The sequence below is a fragment of the Prionailurus bengalensis genome, chromosome D3 (genome assembly GCF_016509475.1).
Source record: "Prionailurus bengalensis isolate Pbe53 chromosome D3, Fcat_Pben_1.1_paternal_pri, whole genome shotgun sequence".
In the NCBI taxonomy this organism is placed as follows: domain Eukaryota; kingdom Metazoa; phylum Chordata; class Mammalia; order Carnivora; family Felidae; genus Prionailurus; species Prionailurus bengalensis.
In genome coordinates, this window is record NC_057356.1 from 25,918,050 (window position 1) to 25,939,708 (window position 21,659).

At 51.7% G+C, this 21,659-nt stretch overlaps 1 protein-coding gene across 3 annotated transcripts in view; it reads right to left on the reverse strand.

Annotated features, from left to right (window-relative positions):
* The window catches only part of SEZ6L (seizure related 6 homolog like), a 182,712-nt gene that overhangs the window by 43,779 nt on the left and 117,274 nt on the right, over positions 1–21,659 (reverse strand). For all 3 annotated transcript variants that reach the window (XM_043558068.1, XM_043558067.1, XM_043558066.1), the window contains exons 5-9: positions 19,427–19,612; positions 14,814–14,979; positions 12,433–12,599; positions 11,832–12,026; positions 10,204–10,342 (exon numbers count right to left, since the gene is read on the reverse strand). In XM_043558068.1, the coding sequence (XP_043414003.1) occupies positions 10,204–10,342; positions 11,832–12,026; positions 12,433–12,599; positions 14,814–14,979; positions 19,427–19,612 (853 nt within the window). The remainder of the gene's footprint in view (positions 1–10,203; positions 10,343–11,831; positions 12,027–12,432; positions 12,600–14,813; positions 14,980–19,426; positions 19,613–21,659) is intronic.

The window sequence follows — 21,659 nt, forward strand, 5'->3', positions numbered from 1 at the left end:
GGAGGGGCAGAGAGAGAGGGAGACACAGAATCGGAAACAGGCTCCAGGCTCTGAGCCATCAGCCCAGAGCCCGACGCGGGGCTCGAACTCACGGACCGTGAGATCGTGACCTGGCTGAAGTCGGACGCTTAACCGACTGCGCCACCCAGGCGCCCCTCTCCTCATTTTAAAGAGAGGAAATTGATATTCCGGAAAGTGAAGTGACTCATCCAAGATCGCACAGCCCATAGGTGGATGAGCTGGGACCTGAACCCGAGACTTGCCAGCACGAGCCAAGGCCTTTTGCTCTCTCCCGCGTGTTGGAGGCATTGTGTGGAGAAGGAAACGTTCCCCGAGCCTTCACAATTCCAGGGACCAAGTGCTAAGCACAAATCTCGTCTCCTCCACTTCCTAGCTGTGGGATCGTAGGCAAGTTCTTCACCTCTCTGAGCCTCGGATTCCTTTGGTAAAGTGGGGAACCGGGAGACCCGGCTTCTGACCCTCACTCTTCCCTGGCTGAGGTAGCTTGAGCGCAAACATGATTTCAAAGCTCTGCCCCTCTCTGCGTCCGCGATCCTTGCAGGGAGGCTTTGGAGCACCTGCCATCAGGAGGAGTCTGGGTCTCCACCCTTTGAATGTGGGCCGGCCCTGCTCTGTGGCTTGTTACGGGACACGGAAGATGATGCCACTGTGCCAATTTCTAGTGTAGGCTCAAGAGGCCTTGGATGCTTCTTCTCATCGTCCTGGAACCCTGGCGAGTCACCATGGGAAGAAGCTCGAGCTAGCTGTTGGAGGAGGAGAGACAGGCGGGGCAGAAGAGCCATCCTGGGCCAGGCCAGCCCAGACTGTCTGAAGGCCACCCCCCCACCCCCCACCCCCCCCACCTAAAAAAGACCAGTCACAATCTGCAGAGCTACCTACCCAACACATAGCTGCCCAGAGGGGCACATGTGAGCCGGCGGAGACCAGAAGAACTGCCTTGCCGACCGGCAGACTCAAAAGAAATGATACAAGCTTGCTGTTTTATGCTGCTGAGTTTGGGCTCATTTGTTATGCAGCAGGAGCTGACAGAGTAATCTTGAGACAGTCTCTTCCCGTCTCTGGGCCCCCAGTTTCTTCATCCACAACAGGATGGGATTCGGGCTCCCGGAATTTTGCCGTGATTTCTTGGATTCCTTACAACTTTCGGCTCTGGGGAAATCCCATCTCCCTCCACTAATGGATTGGAAGGTTTTTATTTCTACTGTGGCCATTCCTTCCATGATTTCCGCTGGAAATCTGTGCTCCTGGCATCAATGCTGCCCTTGACTGTTGGCTCTTCCTTGTTGCCTGGACCTCAAACTGAATTCTTACAGCCCAAAGCAGCTATATCCCTGTTTAAAGAACTGTAGTGCCTCTGGACAAGGTACTTAATTTTTAGGGCCTGGAATTAACTTAGCACAGAACAGGTTGGCAGTAGCTGAAGAGAAATATTCCACGGCTATCAATCATATGGTTACTGGGCTTTGTTATTAGGTCCTTTTATTTCCTGGTTAGAGAGCTGTGTTGAGGCCCCATAAACAGGGAGGGATTTGGGGCTGGGCTCCAGAGCAGAGTCAGAGAAGGCAAGCCGGAGCCTGGCTGAAATTGTTTCCTTCCAGAGGTATGTGTACATTTGCAAAAGATGCCACGAAACGGAGAGGGGCGGGGAGGGGAGACATCTCTCTGAGCCTGAATTTCTTCCTCTGTAAGATGGGGTCAGGGAATTCTCCCTTGCGGAGCACCTCACGACTACTTATGGTGTGGTTATAACATTGGCCTTGGCCCAGGGGGCCTGGGTTCGAGTCCTGACTCGGCCCCTCCCCAGCTGTGTCCTCAAGTGACTTCATCTCCCTCAGCCTCAGTTTCCCTATCTGTAAAAGGGGAGTTCCACTGTGACATCACATAGGTTTCCTGGTAAGGCTTACATGATGTAGTTTGGGGAAAGCACTCAGCGACTGGCAAACAGCAAGTGCTCAGTGAACGTAAGACATCCTTTATGATGGTGTCGCCATCAATGAAATAAGGCATGTCAGGTATTTAGCATAAAATCTGGCACTTAGTAAGGGGTGAAAATGGTGTCACCTGTGGTTACTTGCTTACTCTATGTGAGAAACTTTACTAAGAATACACATGTTATTTAATCAACTCACACACTTACCACCTCTCTCTTTTATTCAACAGATATTTATTGAGCGTTTGCTTTGTGCCAGGCACTGGGGATAAAGTGAACAAAGTATCCCATTGTGAGGCCTGCCCGAGGCCACTGAGCTACTGGGGTGGCAGGGCCAGGATTTAAACGTAGCTCTTTTTATTTTTATTTTTTTTTTAGAGAGTGAGAGAGAGAGAGCGAGAGAGTGAGCGTGCAAATGGGGGAGAGGGGCAGAGGAAGAAAGAGAGAATCTTAAGCTGTCTCCACGTTCAGCACGGAGCCTGACTCAGGGCTTGATCCCATGACCCTGGGTTCGTGAACCTGAACCGAAATCAAGAGTCGGCCATTCAACCCACTGAGCCACCCAGGCTCCCCTAAACGTAGCTCTTTTTGACTCTGGAAGCTTTTGTGTCTCCCTATCATGCGGCGTTTTCAAGATTGTGACCTCTGTGCTCAGCATCTACAGTTTAGGCTGTTTTTCTGGTCCTAACTCTGACTTGCTGTGTGATGCTAGGCAAATTACTTCCCCTCTCTGGGCCCCTCCCAGCTCTTCCATTCTATGATGCCTTCACCAATAATTCCTTAGTTTTTTAGTTCTCCTTTCTATGCTTTACGGAGAGGGGGAGGGAGAGGGTGAGAGGGACAGACAGAGAGAGAGAGAGATTGATTTCAGAAATCCTTAATGTTTTAAAGGGCTCGTGTTCCGTTGTGTTTTAGGTAAGCTGACGGAGCTGAGAGGTACATGATGGGTTTGGGAATAGGCATTTGGGGTATGAAGGGGGTTTAGCCTGGGGGTTCCTGACTCGTTTTAAGATAACACACCGTCCTTCCCGTCTCTAACACCAATAATGCAAGACGGATGGTTCTAATTAACACTGCAATTCGGGGCGTCCGTTTGCTGTCTAACGGTCCCTGCTTTCACTGCTTGAGCCCCCCCTGCTCACAAGGACCCCTCCTGGGGTGCCCGTCCCCCATTCCAGCTTGGCCAATTGACACTCTTCAGGATCCTGCTTGCATCTCACTCCTTCTGCACAGAGCTCACACAGCATCCTGCTAACCTCCCCATCCTCACCCCTCTGGCCACAGCCCTTAGCCTGCATGTCGCCAGGTTGTCTATTTATGACACTCCTTCCCTTCCTGAGCTTTGGAGATTCTGGAGGTCTGGGAGCCTCCCCGGAGCATCACAGAGACATACGGTTGGTCCCCCCAAAGCTTGTTCAAGCCCATAAACGCGGAGGCTACGGTGTGTGTGTGCGAACGTCGGCTCAGTCCTTTGTTGGCTGTGTGACCTGAGAAAGCCACTTAACAGGCTCTCTGTCATTTGCAAATCCGGGACATGGTGACAATAATATCTTCTAAGGAGTCCTGGTAATCATAGTGTCTGTTGATGAAGTGCCAGCTACGTGCCAGACCCCACGCGACACGCTGTGCATACATTATCTCTAATGTAGGTAATTTCCCCTCTGTAATTATCTCTCCCCACCATGGCTCTAATTTATGCAATTATTATCTCTGCATAATAACGCGCATGCTCTCTATCGCTCAGGGGTGTGAAGCATGCAGTTCGGGTTCGGGCACATAGTAGGTCCTTCAGAGACGGTGACTCATCAGAGCCGATCTCCCAACGCCCCGCCGCATCCACAGACCCGCCCAGTGGGTGACAGGGAACAACGCCCCCTCTCGCCTGCTTCGCGCGGTTTGCGTCCTCGTGACTCAGCAAACGTTGCCCAGCACCTACTACGGGCCACCTACCCCGCTCAGTCAACAGTGCAAACGCCCTCCCCCTCACCGAGGCGATAAATAACAATTTCCAACGCTTAGGCGGCGTGAGGGGCCCTGAGGACAGAATTATTTTTACTATCAAACCCAAATTGGTTTACTAAAACTGTCAGCGGAAACCAAGCAAGATAAATTAAACCCAGCAGCTCTCGGGCCTCACGTAACCCTCGCGGGTGAGATGCTATTTTCACTCCCTCTGTGGGAGGAAGGAGGCGCCAGGCCCAGATGCCACACTGCCAGACGCGCGCCAGAGTCCGCGGGGAGAGCCCGAGGCTGCTGACCGGAGGACTCGGCTCCCCTGTGCACCGCGTTAATCCCGGTACCGGCTGAAACCCTTCCCCTGCTGCCCGGTCGCGGCGAGCGCAGACTCCCTAAAGCGGCCTTCAAGGCTCTGCCTGCTTCCACTGCCGCCCCTCCTGCGTCACTGAGCTCCAGATTCACAGGGCTTCCTCCGGCTCCTTTCAAGTGCGGGTGCGGGGGAGGCCCCCAGACTCTGGAGACACGGCAAGCGGAGTGCATTCCACTCGGGTCCCCGCTGTGTGGCCACGGTCGCCCTTCCCCTGTCCGAACCTCAGCGTACCCATCTGTCAAATGGAGGCGATGATGGAACCCGGTGCACGTGCTTGCTGTGAAGGTGCCTGCGATGTGACAGCCCTGGATGCACGCAGCGTTCAGCCTATGTTGGATATTCGAGCCCCGATGGGGAGAGAGGCGTGCTCTCCTGCTTCTGGACCTTAGCGCATGCTGTTCCTTTGGTCTCAGACACGGTTCCCCACCCCCATCTTTGCCCGTCTTGGCGAGGGTGTCCCTGAGTCGGTCCTACTGACGCTTTGGGTCCACTACTTCCTTGTGGCGGGGTCTGTCCCGTGCACCACGGGGTGTCGGGCAGTATCCGTGACCCCTCCCCGCCGGACGCCAGCAGCACCCCTCCCCGCACGCGAACGGCACGGCCAGAACCGCCTCCAGACGTCGCTGTTTCCCGAGGGAGAGGCTGCTTTCTCTGGACCAGGCTCACCCTCCCGACCCCGCGCCTCGGGGGCCCCTGGAGTTTTCTCCTGTCTGTGCCGTGTCAGCTCCCGGTGTGGGCTCCTCCGGGGCAGGGCTGCCCCGTTCTCGCTCTCTGCCGGGGCCGAGCCTCAATGCCCCGTTCACAGCGGGCCCTCACGTCCATGAAACCGGATCGGATTGATTTTGATGGCACCTCAAGTCCTAAGGCTCTGGGACCATGCTGGCCGTTGTGCTCTGTGGGGGCACGGAGGCCGCCCTGTGGTCTCACCATCACCCTCACCTCCGCATCGGATTACGCAGAAGGACGGTATGGCCTCCCCACCCCCACCCCCACCCCCACCCCCACCCCCACCCCCACCTGGCTCGGGCCTCAAACTCTACCGACGGAACTGGCCATCACTGGGTTGGGGGTCCTCACTCTAGATTCTGCTTCTAAGTCTCTGATGGCAAATCCTTTGACACTCTAACTCTGTATAACCTTCTCTTGGGGGTCTTACCCTTACTGTTTTTTACACGATAATTTTCCAAAGTTTATTTATTCTTTTTTTTTTTTTTTTTGAGAGAGAGAGAGAGAGAGACAGTGACAGCACCCAGTGGGGGAGGGGCAGATAGAGGGGTAGGGAGAGAATCCCAAGCAGGCTCTGCCTTGTCAGCACAGAGCCCGACGCCGGGTTCCAACTCATGACACCGGAGATCGTGACCTGAGCTGAAACCAAGAGTCGGATGCTTATGTGATCATTTTTAGCCAAACTTTTATTTCTTAGCATTGCCGGTCACGTGATAAATATGGGTTTCTTGACAAAGGGAGGCCATTATCTCTATGGTCTTTCCATATTGTTCTGAACTTTCCTCCCTTCTTGTACATAAGAGGCAGTTGGACATGAATTTGGGGCTAAAAGTCTGGCTCTGAAACTTCATGGCTGGATGACCATGAGAAGTTGTCTTTATTCCATTGACTCTTATTTATTAAGCACCTACTATGGGGCCAGGCATTGATCTACATACTGGGGTTACAGCAGGGAATCAAACAGAAACAAAAATCCCTCTATTCCCACGGATGTGACATTCTAGATGGAGGGGATGAAACACTTCAACAAATATGACAATGTGTGGTGTGTTGGTGGCTCTAAGTGCCACCCACGTAGAAAAGTGAAGCAAGGTATGAGTGTCAAGAATGACAGAGATGATCAAGGTGTTGGGGGACACCTCAGAGGAGGTGATTTGTGAACAGAGGCCTATAAGAAGCTAGGGCGTGAGCTATGCAGGCTATTCAGGGCAGAGCATCCTGGGGAGGGTATGGGGGAGAAGAGATAGTGCAAAGGCCCTGGGGTAAGTTTGCAGAACAAGGAAGCCAGTGTGGCCAAATGAAGAAATGAAGCAGGAGACGTGGCCAGGGCTGGATCACATGGGTTGTTTTGTAAGGACTTGGCTTTTATTCTAGATAAAATGTAAAGCTACTGTAGACTTTTGAGCAGAGCGTGATGGGACCTGCCTTAGGTTTTAACAGGATCACTCAAGGTAGAGGGTTACAAATAGCCCCAAAGGGGACAAAAGCGGGAGCAGGGAGACCAGTGAGGATGCCTCTGGAATCATCCTGGCATGAGAACATGGACCAGGGTGGTGGTGGGGGGTGTGTCACAGGTGCTTGAACTCTGGGCATATTCTGATTCTCGAGTAGAATCAGCAGGATGTACTGGGGACTCAGGTACAAGGTATGACAGGGAGAGAAGAATCTGACTCACAGTGCGCATGCTGGAGCGGCAGCTCGTACTGGCCCACGTGAGTCCGTCGTTAAGCATCCGGACATCTGGCGAGCCTGCCGGCATTGTCTTGGTAGCTTGGAACGGCCATGGTGGGAGTAGTTACACCCAGGAAACTGGCAAATGCCATAAATCAGGGTGTCTCTCCCCACCCTGCTGCCAAGAAAGCCAGACGTTCGACAGGCACCCATTCTACTCGTCTAGAAAAATTCCCAGTCCTTTTGACCTTAGCAGCTTATGGTAGAATGGATGATTCCTTCCCGAGATGGGAAGATGGGGTGAAACAGGTTTGGGGAAGGGGAATCAGATCAGGAGTTTAACTTCGGGGTTAAACTCCTTCATTCAGGAGGCCTTTTAGACACCCAACTTGAACAGGTCAGAAAGCAAGGAATAGGAATTAAACAGCATCGTTGTCTTGTCCCCATAGGATTACTCTGGGCAGGACGCGAATTTACGTCTGTAAAGAAACTCACAAACAGGAAGGCTCCGTGATGAGAATCACCGCAATGAGAAAGAACTATGGAGACCAAGGCTTACAAACTGGTGGGCCCCTCAAATCTGGATCTGGCCAGCAGATACTGTTTTTTTTGGGGGGGGGTGGGAGTGGGGAAGGGCCGTTATTCTACAAAATAGAATTTAAATGATTTTAGGTGGGGACGTACTATATCCCCTTCATCACAGACCCTCCCCCTCCTTATTGTCCCACACTGACCCCACTCCCCGGTAACAGAAATTACGCGCCTGTCCTGCAGGAGTTTGAATCGTTATTCTCTTGACTCGAGGCAACCCATCAGCTTGCAGAGAAGGAATGTGAGGCCCAGAGAGGCTTGGTGATGGGTCCAGGGTTGCTCGGGATGCCCTGTCAGGGCACGGAGAAGGAAAACGGGGCTCCTCTCTCCTGGCTAACAGTGATATCTGGGGCCACCAGGAGACAGAAAGTCTGCCCCCGGCGAGGGGTCCCTTCCTGATGCTAATGCCAGCGGTGGCCTGGCTTTGACGAACCATTTCTGCTTTAAGTGCTCAGGTCCCTGGATCGGCTGCCCCACTGCACGCTTTGCAGTGGAAACAAAACCCCATCTAGTGTCAAGCTGAAGGTTAATTGAATGTTTGATGCCTAGAGGGAGTGAAGGGAAGGGCTCCCGGTTTCCTGTTTCCTCATTCAGGCCTGTGACACCGAGGGGAGATGTGGGCCACTCTTGGTGACGCAAAACCACCCGTCTTGGGGACACACTGTGAGGAGAAGGCCGCTGAGCCCAGCAGAAGCAGGAAGCACAGACAGTTTCTGGGGGTACGGGGCTGGGGGGACCTTCTGCAAGAGAAGCCAGGCTATCAGGAGTTGGATTCTCCTTCTCCTGGCTGAAGATCGAGGTGCTTTGCCAGTAACTTCTGGCGGTGGGGTGCTCCCAAGCCAGGACTACACCTTCATATTTATCATGAGGGCAGTAGGGAGCCACAGAAGGCTTCCCACAGGAGACAGCTTTAGAATGGCGTTTTCTATGTGAAGCTTCAGCTAAGAAGACTCCAGGCCTCCCTTGAACTCTTTCCATAACCCCTACCTATTTCATTTTATTTTATGTTTAATGTTTACTTTAAAAATTTTTTTTTAGCATTTATTTTTGAGAGACAGAGAGAGGCAGAGCATGAGCGGGGGCGGGGGGGTGGGGGAGAGATACAGAATCCAAAGCAGGCTCCAGGCTCTGAGCTATTTGTTAGCACAGAGCCTGACACGGGGCTCGAACTCACGAACTGCGAGACCATGACCTGAGCTGAAGTCGGACACTCAACCAACTGAGCCACCCAGGTGCCCCAATGTTTCTTATTTTTTTTTAATTTTGAGAGAGAGAGACCTCAAATGGGGGGAAGGGCAGAGAAAGACAGAGAGAAAGAATCCCAGGCAGGCTCCCAGCACAGAGCTTGATGTGGGGCTCGAACTCACAAACCGTGAGATCATGACCTGAGCCGAAATCAAGAGACAGACGCTCAACCGACCGAGCCACCCGGGCGCCCCTCCACAACCAACCCCTTCCCAATATCCACGGCTCGTACACGGCAGGTGCGCACGTATGTCCCCACTCCCGCCCAGAGTTAATAGAGACAATCCAACCTGCTCTTCTCCAATATAAACTTGACTGCCCAAGGGGCAACGGTCAGAGCCTTTCTGGAGCCTACAACGGCTCATGGCAGACCCTCGAGAACGAGGTCTTGCGTGAATGAGCACTTACACCAGACTCTGGAAGTCAGGGAGGTGGGAACAGGAGTGAGAGACAGCAAGGATGGGCGAGGGATGTTCACAAGCTGCCTCCGGCAGCTGCGGGACACCGATGCTCCAAGGCCCTCGAAACAGACGAGAAGCGCCAAAGCCAGGGAGAAGCCTGAGGTCAAACCACGGGGGAGCGAAGGGGATGGGATTCTGATCCAGGCTGGCCTGGCCCGAAGTCCGCAAGGGGCACCTGTGCGAGGTCTGTGCCTCTTTGATTCAACTGGGATAGAAGGTTCTGGGGCAGCCTCTGAGGGACAGCTTCAAAAGACGGTCACTCATAATTTTGCAAACGACTTCCCCCTTGCCAGCCTCCTCTGCACGGCACGGCAGGCCCTGAGTCATGCTTCCCAGCCGACTGGGTTCTGGCTTCAGGCTTGAGGGGAGCGCTGACCCCCTGAGGCCCAGGCTGCCTCCAGAAAGCCTCTTCAGAGCTTGGCACTCCCTGCCCTGCTCTCCACTGTCCAAGCCACGGTGTCTGGGCCTGCCGGGCAGCCCCTTCTTCTGCTTCTCCAAACACCACCATCTGTCTCTGTCTGCTTCTCCCCAGCCCTGGGGAGTTCAGGAGGGGGCAAGCTCTAGATGGAGCCTCTACTAGGCGCCCCCATGGAGTACAGCCAACAGCCGCACAGCCAGGTAACTCTCCATTCATTACAGTGTTTCTTCACTCAGCAGTGATCTCCTGCGTGCCTCACTATGTGTCAGGCTCGGTGCTAGACCCCGGAGCAGAGCTAAATGAGAGCAAGCCCTCACTATGAGGACCTTCCGTTCTAGTTGAGAGAGACAGGTGAAGAAAATGAACTGCTACCGTAGGCAGAGTACCTGTTAAACCTCCCCCCTCCTCCTGACTACGCAGGCAGTTCACAGGCTTTTTCTCGCCACAGGGCCTTTGCCTGTTCTGTCCCTTTCAGATACATGTATTCCGGCTCGTCCGTTAGTTCTGAGCTTTAGTATCAGATCAGATCCTCAGGGAAGGCTTTTCTGACCTCCCCCTTTATATCAAATCCCCACCTAGAACATCGCTCACCAAAGTTACGGGATGTGATTATTGGTGCATTGCCCCATTTCATGCCTGCTTCCTTAGTAGACCTGGTGTCTGGAGGCTAGGGACTCTGTGTGTTTATGATGTTGTTTCTCCTGCCACTGGGACCCCAGTTCCTTGCACGGCCCCTGACACATAGTAGCTGCTTCACTAGCAATGGCTGAAAGAACAAAGCAGGGGCAGTTGGTCCCCCATCATAAACACTCACAACTGGATATCTAAGAAGATCCGTTTCTCTTCCCCCACGTGAATCTTCCAGATACAATCTTCACCTTCCACGTACGGCTCTGGCCAGTTCGGGGACAGCACCACCCCGGCCACAGCAGAGAGCTCCCCGCCACACGTAGCTGTAAGGGACAGAGACGGACAGACAAGAGACAGACACGCTTGGTTCACAAGAAAGCCAAGATCATAGCGGTTAAGCGCATGGGCTCTGGAGCCCGACAGTCACGGCTCGCTGTGCACCGTGAACAGGCGCCTGAGCCTCAGGCGGTCTGTGCGCGTGTGCGGGATGATAAAGTTGGGGCCGGCTGCCTGCCCCCTTCCGCTGAGGGTTAGTAGGGTAGGGGCTATGGGCCCTATAGCTCTCTCAGGATCAAGGACAGAGCTCCCCGTTCTGGAGAATCCCCAACAGCCCTATTCTTGTGCAGAGTAGCGGCTAACGGATGCCTCATTCCATTCAGGTGGACCTGGGTTGGAATCTCTGCCCCCAACAGACTCCGTGACCAGGCATGCGCTGTTTTGGAGTCTCAGGTCCCTTCCTCCGCACAGCTGCAGGAAGGCCAGCCCTGACTCCGTCGGCTTATCCTGAAGCTTAACTGATTGAGCTCATGGGGGCGAATGCAGCACAGCCCCTGGCGCAAGGTGAGAGCTCAGTAATTCTTAGTGTTACTGCCGAAGAGCCTGGTTCTGAGCTGGAAGGAGAGGTGTGGCCGTGCCTGGCGCCTGGCTCTTTAAATTCCACTCTGTTTACCGCTTTGGAAAGTTCTCAACGTGGCAGAGGCCAAAGCACCAATAAATTCCGCTCTGTTAAACCAGCACATTTAATACAGGGATCAATCCCTCACCACGACGAAGCTGTGACTTCACGCCAACCGCCATCCAGGCGGCGGCTGCCAGGAGCAAGGGCTCTCTTCCTTCCACCACATGCTGCACATGCATCCAGGCTTGAGGTGGCTCCGCGGCCTGGCATGTGGGGAAAGAGGCAGGGCAGAGCCCCGGGAGCTCGTGGAGAGGAGGGTTCGACCCAGCCAACACCGTCCAGAGGGGCTCAGAGCACAGGTCTCTGAGAAAAAAGGAGACCCAAGTGCCTTTTCTACCTCTACAAGTTACCCTCAGTCTGTTCTTGGGAACGGTCTGGTTCCTCATGGCTTTGGGTTCCTCAGCTGTAAATGGGGTCAATATTATGTGCCTCACAGGATTGTAGTGAGGATTAAATGAGAAAATGCAGCCCTTGGCAACTATTATCAATAGCATCATTATTATTAATTGAACTCAGGGCTGCCGTGTGTGGTTGGGTGGGTTGTGCACTGCACAAAAGTACATAGCAAGCGGGTACAGAGGAGCTGAAATCCACGCAGAGATCTTTTCACTGAGCTATGCACTATGGGGTCTGTGCTTGTAGGAAGGGGCACCTTTAAAAACTTATCAAGCTTGGAATTTTCTCAGGGACCAGCAGCAAATTTGACCCAAAGGATGGTGAGCCCCGGAAAGGGTTCTAATGCGAAATTGGTATGTAAATTGGTGACATACTTCTAAACCGGGGCCTTGACCTTTTCATCTGAGGGGGTCCAGGTCCCTAAGGCACCCTGGGAGGAGGACGGTGGGGCCACTCACCTCTGCATAGGGGCTCTGTGTCGTTCCAGTACGGGTCCCGCACGTTGATGCACTCGATAATGGCCGGACCCTGCTCCAGCGAGTGGCCAGGATCGCAGGTGAACTCCACAATGGTGCCGATGTTATAGGTCGGGTCGGATGTGGTGAAATTCCCATTCTGAATGTAGGGCTCATAACAGTGGCCTTTCTCAAAGGCTGGGGTGGGGATACAAAAGAGGGGCAGCAGCTCAGATGAGGCAGCGGCTCCCCGGAGAGCTGGATCTCAGAAGATGGGTCCCCTCCTGCTGTTTAGACAAGCTCCAAGGAAAATGGGCACCGGACCCCACTTTGCGATTCCAGCTGACCTGCTGACCTGCCTTGGAGCATTCACTTCTCTTTTGGCGACCTCACTATTTTCATCTCTAAAATGGGAATACAAACTTCTGCCCTCTCAACCCTGCAGACTCTGCCCTTGAAAGTCAAAAGGGCAGTCTGGCCTCTGGGTCGCCCTCGGCCTTAGCAGGTCAGATTTCTAGCTCCCAGGACCCAGCCCAGCTCTGCCACACTTCCTCCACTCACACACCATCACCCGGGATGGGGGAGGCCCCCCGGGGACTCTCACCCTCGAACCGGATGTTGAAGGCTGAGGCTGCCCGTGCCTGGTCGGACGTGAACTCAATGCGGATGCTGTTGCCCTCACTCAGCAGACCCTCAAAGGGGACGCTCTCGGTTTGGAGGGAGTCATAGAGAAGAGCTGACTTGTTGATCAAGCCACTGTAGACCATCATCCTGACAGCAGGGGGAAGGACGGGAAGATCACTGACCCACAGCAGCAGTGGGAGGCGTGTGCCTCGCTCCCAGACCCAGATCCCGACTCTGCCCCTGACTTGCCCGGTCGAGCTGCTCTGCCTTAGGGAACCTGCTTCCTTTTCTGTAGAATGCTTATTCTAGACTCACGGGTGGATCCTGAGGTTATAGGGAAAGTGCTGTGTGTGATGTTATGAACCAGACTAATTAACTGATACCAATTATTATGACTAATTGAGGAGTAGAGATTAATGCACTGAAAGAGTGGTAGTCAGACAACCAGAGTCTCAACTCTGTAACTTCTGAGCCGTGTGACTTTGGACAGGGACACTTCCCAGCCCCGAGCCTCTGTTTCTTCATCTGAAAAATGGGTGCCTACTTCACACTCTGAGCCTACCTCAGAGTGTGGACATTAGAGGCCTTGTGCATAACATGCCGAGGACAAAGCAGGCACACGGGTCAAATTTATAAGCATTTGATTATAAATCAACTGATTTATAATTCCTGATTCTCACTTCCCAACTCCCCAGCGATTGGGTTGACATAAGTCTCAGCACATCTTGGGCCTCAGTTTCCACAGTTGGGAAGGGAGGGATCGTAACGTCTCTCCCACCTATCTTACAGGTGGGCATTGAGAATATGACAGGATCGAGTGCCCTGAAAAATAAAACGTGTTAGGCAAAATGCTGGCATTCATTTTTGCTGTTATTAAAGTCATTTGACACTCGGCTCCTTGCTAGTCCTGGTATTTTTAAAGAAATTATGCAAAAATAAGGAGGGAAATAGTATACAAATTAGATCAATTTCTTTTATAGAGTCATAAAGAGGCATTTTAAATCTTTTGAGTTTTTTTTTTTTTTTACTGTGACTCATAAAAAAGGTTTACCTTATGTCACCCAGACGAATTTCTAATGTTACCAAAATGCATGAATGTCGAAGCGACAATTTTCTCACTTTGCCGCATGTCCACTGTGTTTGGGATTAGAGGAGGGGGCTTGCTTCCTGCCCTAGATCTCTGAGAATCTGTCAGCTCAACCAGCTCAAAGGGTGGCTGGCAACGCTGGGGAGTTAGAGTGTCCAGAAGCATCCCTCATGCAGTGATAGCTGGGGGGGGGTGGTGGTGGGTCAGTACCTCAGCTCCCTCGCCTTTCCGAAAGGACCAGGCTCCATACGGTTTTGCAGAGGCCCCCAGCAGATAGAACCCCCATGGCCCCTGCAGAGGCACCTGCTCAGTAACACGCACCGTGTTGACTCCTTTCCTGTCCTGCCCGCTGCCCTATGCCTCTGCCAGTGATTTCCAAGATTAGCTCCCAAATGAGCTACTTTCCCTAACATCCTTGTCTCCATGTCTGTTTCCAAGGGAACACGACCTAAGACAGCAAGTCTAAGCAGCTCTGGTCCTCGTTTTCTGGAACATTCAAGAATACTCTAGGGGCGCCTGGGTGGCTCAGTCGGTAAAGCGTCTGACTTCAGCTCAGGTCATCATCTCGCGGTTTGTGGGTTTGAGCCCCGCGTCGGGCTCTGGGCTGATGTCTCAGAGCCTGAAGCCTGCTTCGAATTCTGTGTCTCCCCCTCTGTCTGCCCCTCCCATGCTCATGCTCTCTCTCAATAATAAATAAAAACGTTAAAAAAGTTAAAGTAAAAAAGAATATTCTAACATAAAACCATAGAACATTAAAGTTCTAAGATTCCGGATCCTATGCATATCACTTAGAGTCTACAGACCTGCTCTTGCTTAGATACTGCCCTGAAACTCCTCCCAAATTCCTTCACGTGTACAAGCACAGTCAATTTCCTATCCAATCGGAAACCAAGTTTTGCTACTTCTCTCCTGTTCTCCATAGAGCCTAGTATGTGACTGGGCACAGAGCAGGTGCTCAGTGAATACTCCCTCTTTGTTAACTGCAAAAAGGGACATGCAGGAGACAGACTGGGTCAGTGCAGCATGGGGGATCTGGATTCCGTTCCTGCTTCTTCCCCTTCCCTGCTGTATGACCTGGGGCGAGTCCCTTTCCCTCTCCATGCCCGAGTTTCCCGACCTGTGAAAGGAGATTGAAGTCGATGGTGTCTAACATCCTTGCCAGCCTCCCCAGGCTTTCCTTTCTCAACCTCCAGAAGCCATTGCAAGACTCCAGATCCTTAGTCACATTCCGACACTCTGGGAAGGAGTGAGGCTGGGAACCCTCAGAGGCTCACCTGTCCTTCTCATGCAACGACAGTCTCTCAAAATGCAGATGCAGCTTCTGGCCCTCTGGAGCTTTGATTGTCCACACGCAGAGCTGGCTCCCGTTGGCGTTTCCAGGGTAACTTGGGGAGAGGACGCGGCCAATGGTGGCGTTGTGCACAGCCCCTCCGCAAGGGGCTGGGGGCAGAGAATGGGGTGGGTGGTGATGAGAGGAAATCAGAGAGAGAGAGAGAGAGAGAGAGAGAGAGATATCTCCCCACCCCTAGCCCTTAGCAGGAGGAAATGGGATGGGAAGAGGGACACACTGTAAAAGTCCTCTCCCCTTGGACAAGGTTCATCCAGTTTGATAGGAGACCTCATTTCACGACTGGAAACACCCCCTTGGTGTTCCATGACAGGGACCAACTGTGATTTAAGGGTTCCTCCACGGCACTGGCTGTGCCCTGATTCTTTCTGAGAGGACGGTAACAAGGACACAAACAGGCCATTCACAAAGGAAGAAATATACTTTTAGTATTTAGTAGGCACTAAAAATGCAGCCTCACCCACAATAAAAGAAAGGCAATTCTAGATTATATTCTGTTTCCATCTGCCTGATTGGGCAAGATAAAAAGCGGCCATCGCTCACCGATGGGACAGGTGGTGGGAAATGGGCCCTCTCCCTCATCACTGGTTAGGATGCAAATGACTCCGACCTTTCAGGAGAGCAATTTGGAGAAAAATTCAGAAAGTATGTTCCCAAACTGGCCGACTCATTAAAGTTCTGGGAGTTTGTGCTAAAAAGGAGATTGAGAGATTTCCCCCAAGATTTATGAATAAAGGTGTTCACTGCTGAAGTGTTTCTAAGAGCGAAAAACGAGAAACAACACGCATGTCCACTCACAGCCATTTGGGGAAATAAATGCATCCCATTCACACGTTATTAAAAATCATACCCTTAAAGAATGCTTGAGAATATGGAAAAATGCACTCGAAATTTTCAGTGGGGAAAAAAACAAGTTACAAAATGGTCTTCCATACCTGTTTCAATGAGCTATTTGCAAAAATCTATTGAGACCATAAATATAAAAGTGATTTGCTTCTATCTTGACACTTGGATTTCTTGACTTTTTTTTTTAAACCACAACATATATTACTTTTATCATAAAAGTCTAATAAAGAAATATTTAAAAAGTGATTTGTGCACCAGAGGGAGATGCATGAATGCAAGGAAATAGTCTGAGTCTTATTTTTAGGAGATACTTGGGTCTCATTAAGGGTTTGTTGAGTGACTGCATGACTAATAAGGGCTTGCAGCGGGAGAAAAAAGGTAGATCACTTTCTCCTGTGCTCTAGATTCTGCGGATTTACAGCAAAGACATTGCCAAGAAGCACCCACTCCTTGTTTCAGCACCACGGACAGAGGTGCGTGCGTGCGCGCGCGCGCGCGCGCGCGCGCGCGCGTGTGTGTGTGTGTGTGTGTGCCTGTCTTTCGCCTGTCCTTCTGTCCTAAAGCGGAGGTTGAAACCCTGCCTGTGCCACTTACCTGCTGTGGATCTAGAGAGTTCTGAACCTTGAGTTCACTATAAAATGGTGATAAGAATTCCAGCCTGCTTCCAGGACTGGGGTGAGAAATCGGTGAACCGATGCATAATACGGGTCTTGGCGCCATGCCTGGCACAGAGTAGGTACTCAAAATGTAGCCAGTTCTATTGTCCTATGGCTCAGGGGCTGGCGAGATGGAGAAAACTGTCCCTGGTGGGGGCACCGGCCATCTGTCCTCCCCAAGCTGCCGCTCATCTGCTGCCTCTCTGCTCCCGTTCCTTGCCTTATTAAGCCAACTGATGGCTCTGTTTGCCTTCAATTTCCCAGCCGTGGCTCCCCATCCATCTTTCTTAGCACAAAATGAGGCTTAATTCCTCTCTGATTTCACACATAGATAAAAATTAACGCGAGAGACGCACTGAGGGCAATGGCCCTATGGTTTGGATTTTTTTTTCCCTCTGTTAAAAAGAAGAGAAGAGAGGAGAAATTCTGAAGGGCCTTGGGGGAACAATATTGCAACAATCAAAGCTCAGAATTTGTCATCAGGTCTCATTTGCTTTTTGGATTCCATGGACTCTGAATGCCTGGAGAGAGGAAATAATTTATTATTATTCCCAGGATTCTCTTTGTACATGGTTCGTGCTCTGGGTGCTCAGTTCTTATGGGCAACCTATACTGTCCTGACCACCGTCGTAACTTTTGAGAATCTGACAGAGTTTTGCTCTCTTGACAGTTGAGGATGGTCAAGCCTATGACCACGGGTGCAGGGGCAGTGTGGCATAGCCCAGTGCTTGTCAGTCTATCATGTGCACACGAATCACACAAGGGCATGTTAAAATGTAGATTATGATCCAGTAGTCTCATAGGGGGCCCAGGATTATGCATCTGCAATAATCTTGCTGGTCTGTAGACCACACTTTGAGAAACACAGCTCAGGAGAGAAGGGTTCTGGACTCATTTCAATTTCTGTCGGGTGGCTTTGGGTGAGTGACTTCACCTCCGTGAGCCTCTGTTTCCTCATCTGTAAAATGAAGGTAATGGCTCTCATCATGCAAGGTCGCTGTGAACATTTACAGCATCCCTGGCAGTTTCTCAGTATCTATCGACTGGGTTCAAAATGTGGCTGCAGGCACACCAGAAGCACAGGGACAAAAGAAAAATTGATCATGTTTTTGACACTTTGTCAAAATGAAAAGGTTTTCTGCATCAAAGGACACTATCAAGAAGTGACAAACAACCCACAGAGCAGGAGAAGATGTTTGCACATCATATACCCGATAAGGATCTAATATCCAGAATATACAAAGTACTGTTACGACTCAACAATAAAAAGACAAGTAACAAAAGTTTAAAAAACAACGGGCAAAGGACCTGAATAGATACTTCGCTTAGACGATCTACAAAGGGGGGCGCCTGGGTGGCTCTGTCGTTTGAGCTCTGACTTTTTTTTAAAAAATTTTTTTTTTCAACGTTTATTTATTTTTGGGACAGAGAGAGACAGAGCATGAACGGGGGAGGGGCAGAGAGAGAGGGAGACACAGAATCGGAAACAGGCTCCAGGCTCTGAGCCATCAGCCCAGAGCCTGACGCGGGGCTCGAACTCCCGGACCGCGAGATCGTGACCTGGCTGAAGTCGGACGCTTAACCGACTGCGCCACCCAGGCGCCCCTGAGCTCTGACTCTTGATTTTGGCTCAGGTCATGATCCCAGGGTGGTGGGATCGAGCCCTGCTCATTCTCTCTCTCTTTGTCTCTCTCTTTGTCTCTCAAAATAAATAAATAAATAAATATATGTAAACATTGAAAAAAGAGAAGATCTACAAAAGGCCAAGAAGCACATTGGAAAAGCTGCTCAATATGATTAGCCATCAGGGAAATGAAGATCAAAACCACCACGAGAGAGAGCTTCACATGCACCCGGATGGCTAAAGGCATAAAAAGAAAATGTGCACAATAATAAGAACTGGTGAGGACGTGCAGAGATTGGTACTTGACGCAGCCGGTGGGAGAAAATAGCTTGACAACTCTTTAAAAAGTTAAACACAGAATTACCATATGACCCAGTGATGCCACTCCTGGGTATCGACCCAAGAGAAATGAAAACACACGTCCTCTGGGGCACCTGGGTGGCTCCGTCAGTTAAGCGTCTCACCCAGGACATGATCTCGCGGTTCATGAGTTCAAGCCCTGTGTCGGGCCCTGTGCTGACTGTGCAGAGGCTGCTTGGGATTCTCTCTCTCTGCCCCTCCTCTGCTCTCTCTCTCTCTTTCTCTCGCTCTCAAAAGTAAATGCGTAAGGGGCACTAAGGAATCTACTCCTGAAATCATTGTTGCACTATATGCTAACTAATTTGGATGCAAATTAAAAAAAAATAAAAAATAAAACGAGTTAAAAAAAGAATAAAAGGAAATGCGGACATAAAAAAATAGAGAAACCTTTTAAAATAAAGAAAGAAAATAAACTTGTACAAAAACTTGTACATAGAAACTTGCACACAGATGCTCACAGAAGCATTATTCATAACTGCCAAAAAGTGGGAAAGACTCGGGTGTCCACCAGAGAATAAACACATAAAACGGGGGCACAGCCACACGATGGCATATTACACAGCCACAGAAAAGAATCAAGTGCTCCCCAGGCTGTGGCGTGGGTGAACCTTGAAAACATGATCCCGAAGCCAGCTGCCAAAGACCACATATGCCGGGTGACCCCACTTACACAGAATGTCCAGTATAAGCAGATCCGCAGATAACAGAAAGCATGATGGTGGATGCCAAGGGCGGAAGGGGGAGGGGAAAATGGAAAGTGAGTCCAAATGGCTACGAGGTTTCCTTTGGGGCTGTTGAAGGCGATCTGGAACTACACAGTGGTAACCGTGGCGTGACGCTGTAGGTGTGCTAAACGTCACTAATGGTGAATTTTAGGTTCTGTGACTTTTCTCCCCTACGAACTAAAGATTTGAATGGCATTGGTCGTCTGTGCTGGGAGCAGCCTCTTTGCCCGGGGCTGAGCGCCTATCCCTGAGGTCGGTCTAATGCCCTGGGGTTGGCCTCTCCTCTGAGTGGACTATTGGTGTCTAGGCCGCCGAGGCTGGAGTGTACCTGAACAGATGGGCTCCTGGCTGCTCCAGTGGGGCTTGGAGGCGTTAATGCAAGTCAGCGTCTTGGCCCCCTGGAGCTCGTAACCCAGGTGGCAGTGGAAGTGGGCCACCCCACCCGAATGCAGGTCCATCACTGTGACATCCCCATAGTCGGGCCGGCGAGGAAAACTGCAGCTCAGCATGAAGGCTGCAAAGAAATGCAAAGGCAGACACTCAAATCTCAGAGCGGGGAGAGATGATGCATGTGACCCACCTCCCGGGAGCCAGTTTGAGCTGAGGAGAAAAGATGAGGCCCCTGGGGGGGGGGTGTTTTTGTGACTCCCGTGGATGTGGAGACTGCCAGACTGGCACTTTTTCTAGGCTGCAAGGTCCCCACCCTGCCCCCCGCCGCCCCCCCCCCCCACTGCCGAGATCACAGGTTTGGGGTGAAAAATGAGTTCCCACGTCATCTGAGCCCCTCTCCACGTGGACACAGAATGGCCACCTGCTTGGGCAGAGCAGGGGCAGAATGAGCCAAGTAGGGTAGTCCTGCCAGTACGAACATCTTTGGCGTTTGTTAAACATGCAGAGTCCTGGACCCAAACTAAAACGAGCCGCCCCTCAGGAAATGCCGAAGGGTACGACAGCTTGAAAATAACTGTCCTCGGGGCGCCTGGGTGGCTCAGTCGGTTAGGCGTCCAACTTCAGCCCAGGTCACGATCTCGCGGTCCGGGAGTTCGAGCCCCGCATCGGGCTCTGGGCTGATGGCTCGGAGCCTGGAGCCTGTTTCAGATTCTGTGTCTCTCTCTCTCTCTGCCCCTCCCCCATTCATGCTCTGTCTCTCTCTGTCCCAAAAATAAATAAACGTTAAAAAAAAAAAATTAGGGGCGCCTGGGTGGCGCAGTCGGTTAAGCGTCCGACTTCAGCCAGGTCACGATCTCGCGGTCCGTGAGTTCGAGCCCCGCGTCAGGCTCTGGGCTGATGGCTCAGAGCCTGGAGCCTGTTTCCGATTCTGTGTCTCCCTCTCTCTCTGCCCCTCCCCCGTTCATGCTCTGTCTCTCTCTGTCCCAAAAATAAATAAACGTTAAAAAAAATTTAGAAAACAACTGTCCTGGCCACGTACAGGGTTGGGCTTTGGAGGAGACCAGTGTGAGTGTAAGTTCTTCCTCCATCACTTAGGCACTACGTGACTTGGAGAAAGGGACACAGTGACCTGAACTTGGCTCCCCTCCTCTTTCCAGTGGAGTTGACAACGGTCCCTGCCTCACGGTGGTCATACGGATTAAACAGGAAACTCTGAGGAAGAGCCTCCTTGACCCAGTGTCTGGCTGGGAGCGGCAGAAGGTTCTATGTGGCCATGCTGAGCTCCTCGAATTTCCTAAGAGGGTGTGAAACCCATCCTAGCCCCTCCCCGGACTGTGGTCTGACCACCACTGCTGCATAAGATATCCGCAGTCCCAGAACTCCTCTGAGGGGATCACATCCAACTCGAGGGCCCCATGAGCTGTTTTTCTCCCCATATTCTGTCATGGACAAAGACCACAGCGCGTAGCCTCAACACCGGAACATGGTCATGCACACCCATCCACCTGTTTCAGAAACATCCAGGGGAAAAGTTCAAAGTGAACCGTTTCTCCAGACGTCTGGTCCATCTGACGTCACCGTGGATGGTGCCCAGTATCCAGACTCTACTTTCCCGAGCGGATATCTGGGAAGTTACCCAGTGGGAGCTTCTGGCTAAGGGAAGTAATCGGAGGTCATGGGCAGGGCTCAGGACGTGGGGGAATGGGATAGGGAGAGAGAGAGAGAGAGCCAGAAGCAAGGGAGAATGGAGGGAGACAAATAAAAGAGGCAAGAGAGAGGGAAGGAAAGAGAAGGAAGGAGGCAGGAAGGGGGAGAGGAGAGCAAGGTGAACCGAAAGCAAGAGAGGAGTCTCAGAAACAGGCAAAAAGGAAAGAAAGCAACATTGTCACAGAAAAGAGACAGCAGGACCCCCCCCCCCCCGGCACCCCCCACCGGGGGTTGAGGCTGGTTACCAGAAGCCCACCGACTTGCGTGGGGTTCATTTATCAGATACATGCAGGAGCCAGGAACCTAAATGGGAAACAAAGTGGCTTTGTTTTCATTAACCTTGTTTTCATTAACCTTGTTTTCATTAACCTTGAACTGAACCGTGGTGTTTCCTTCAACCGCGAACGGCGGCGACAAACTGACGTATTTGCGGAACCTGTGACTTCGTCACCGAGAGAAATCGC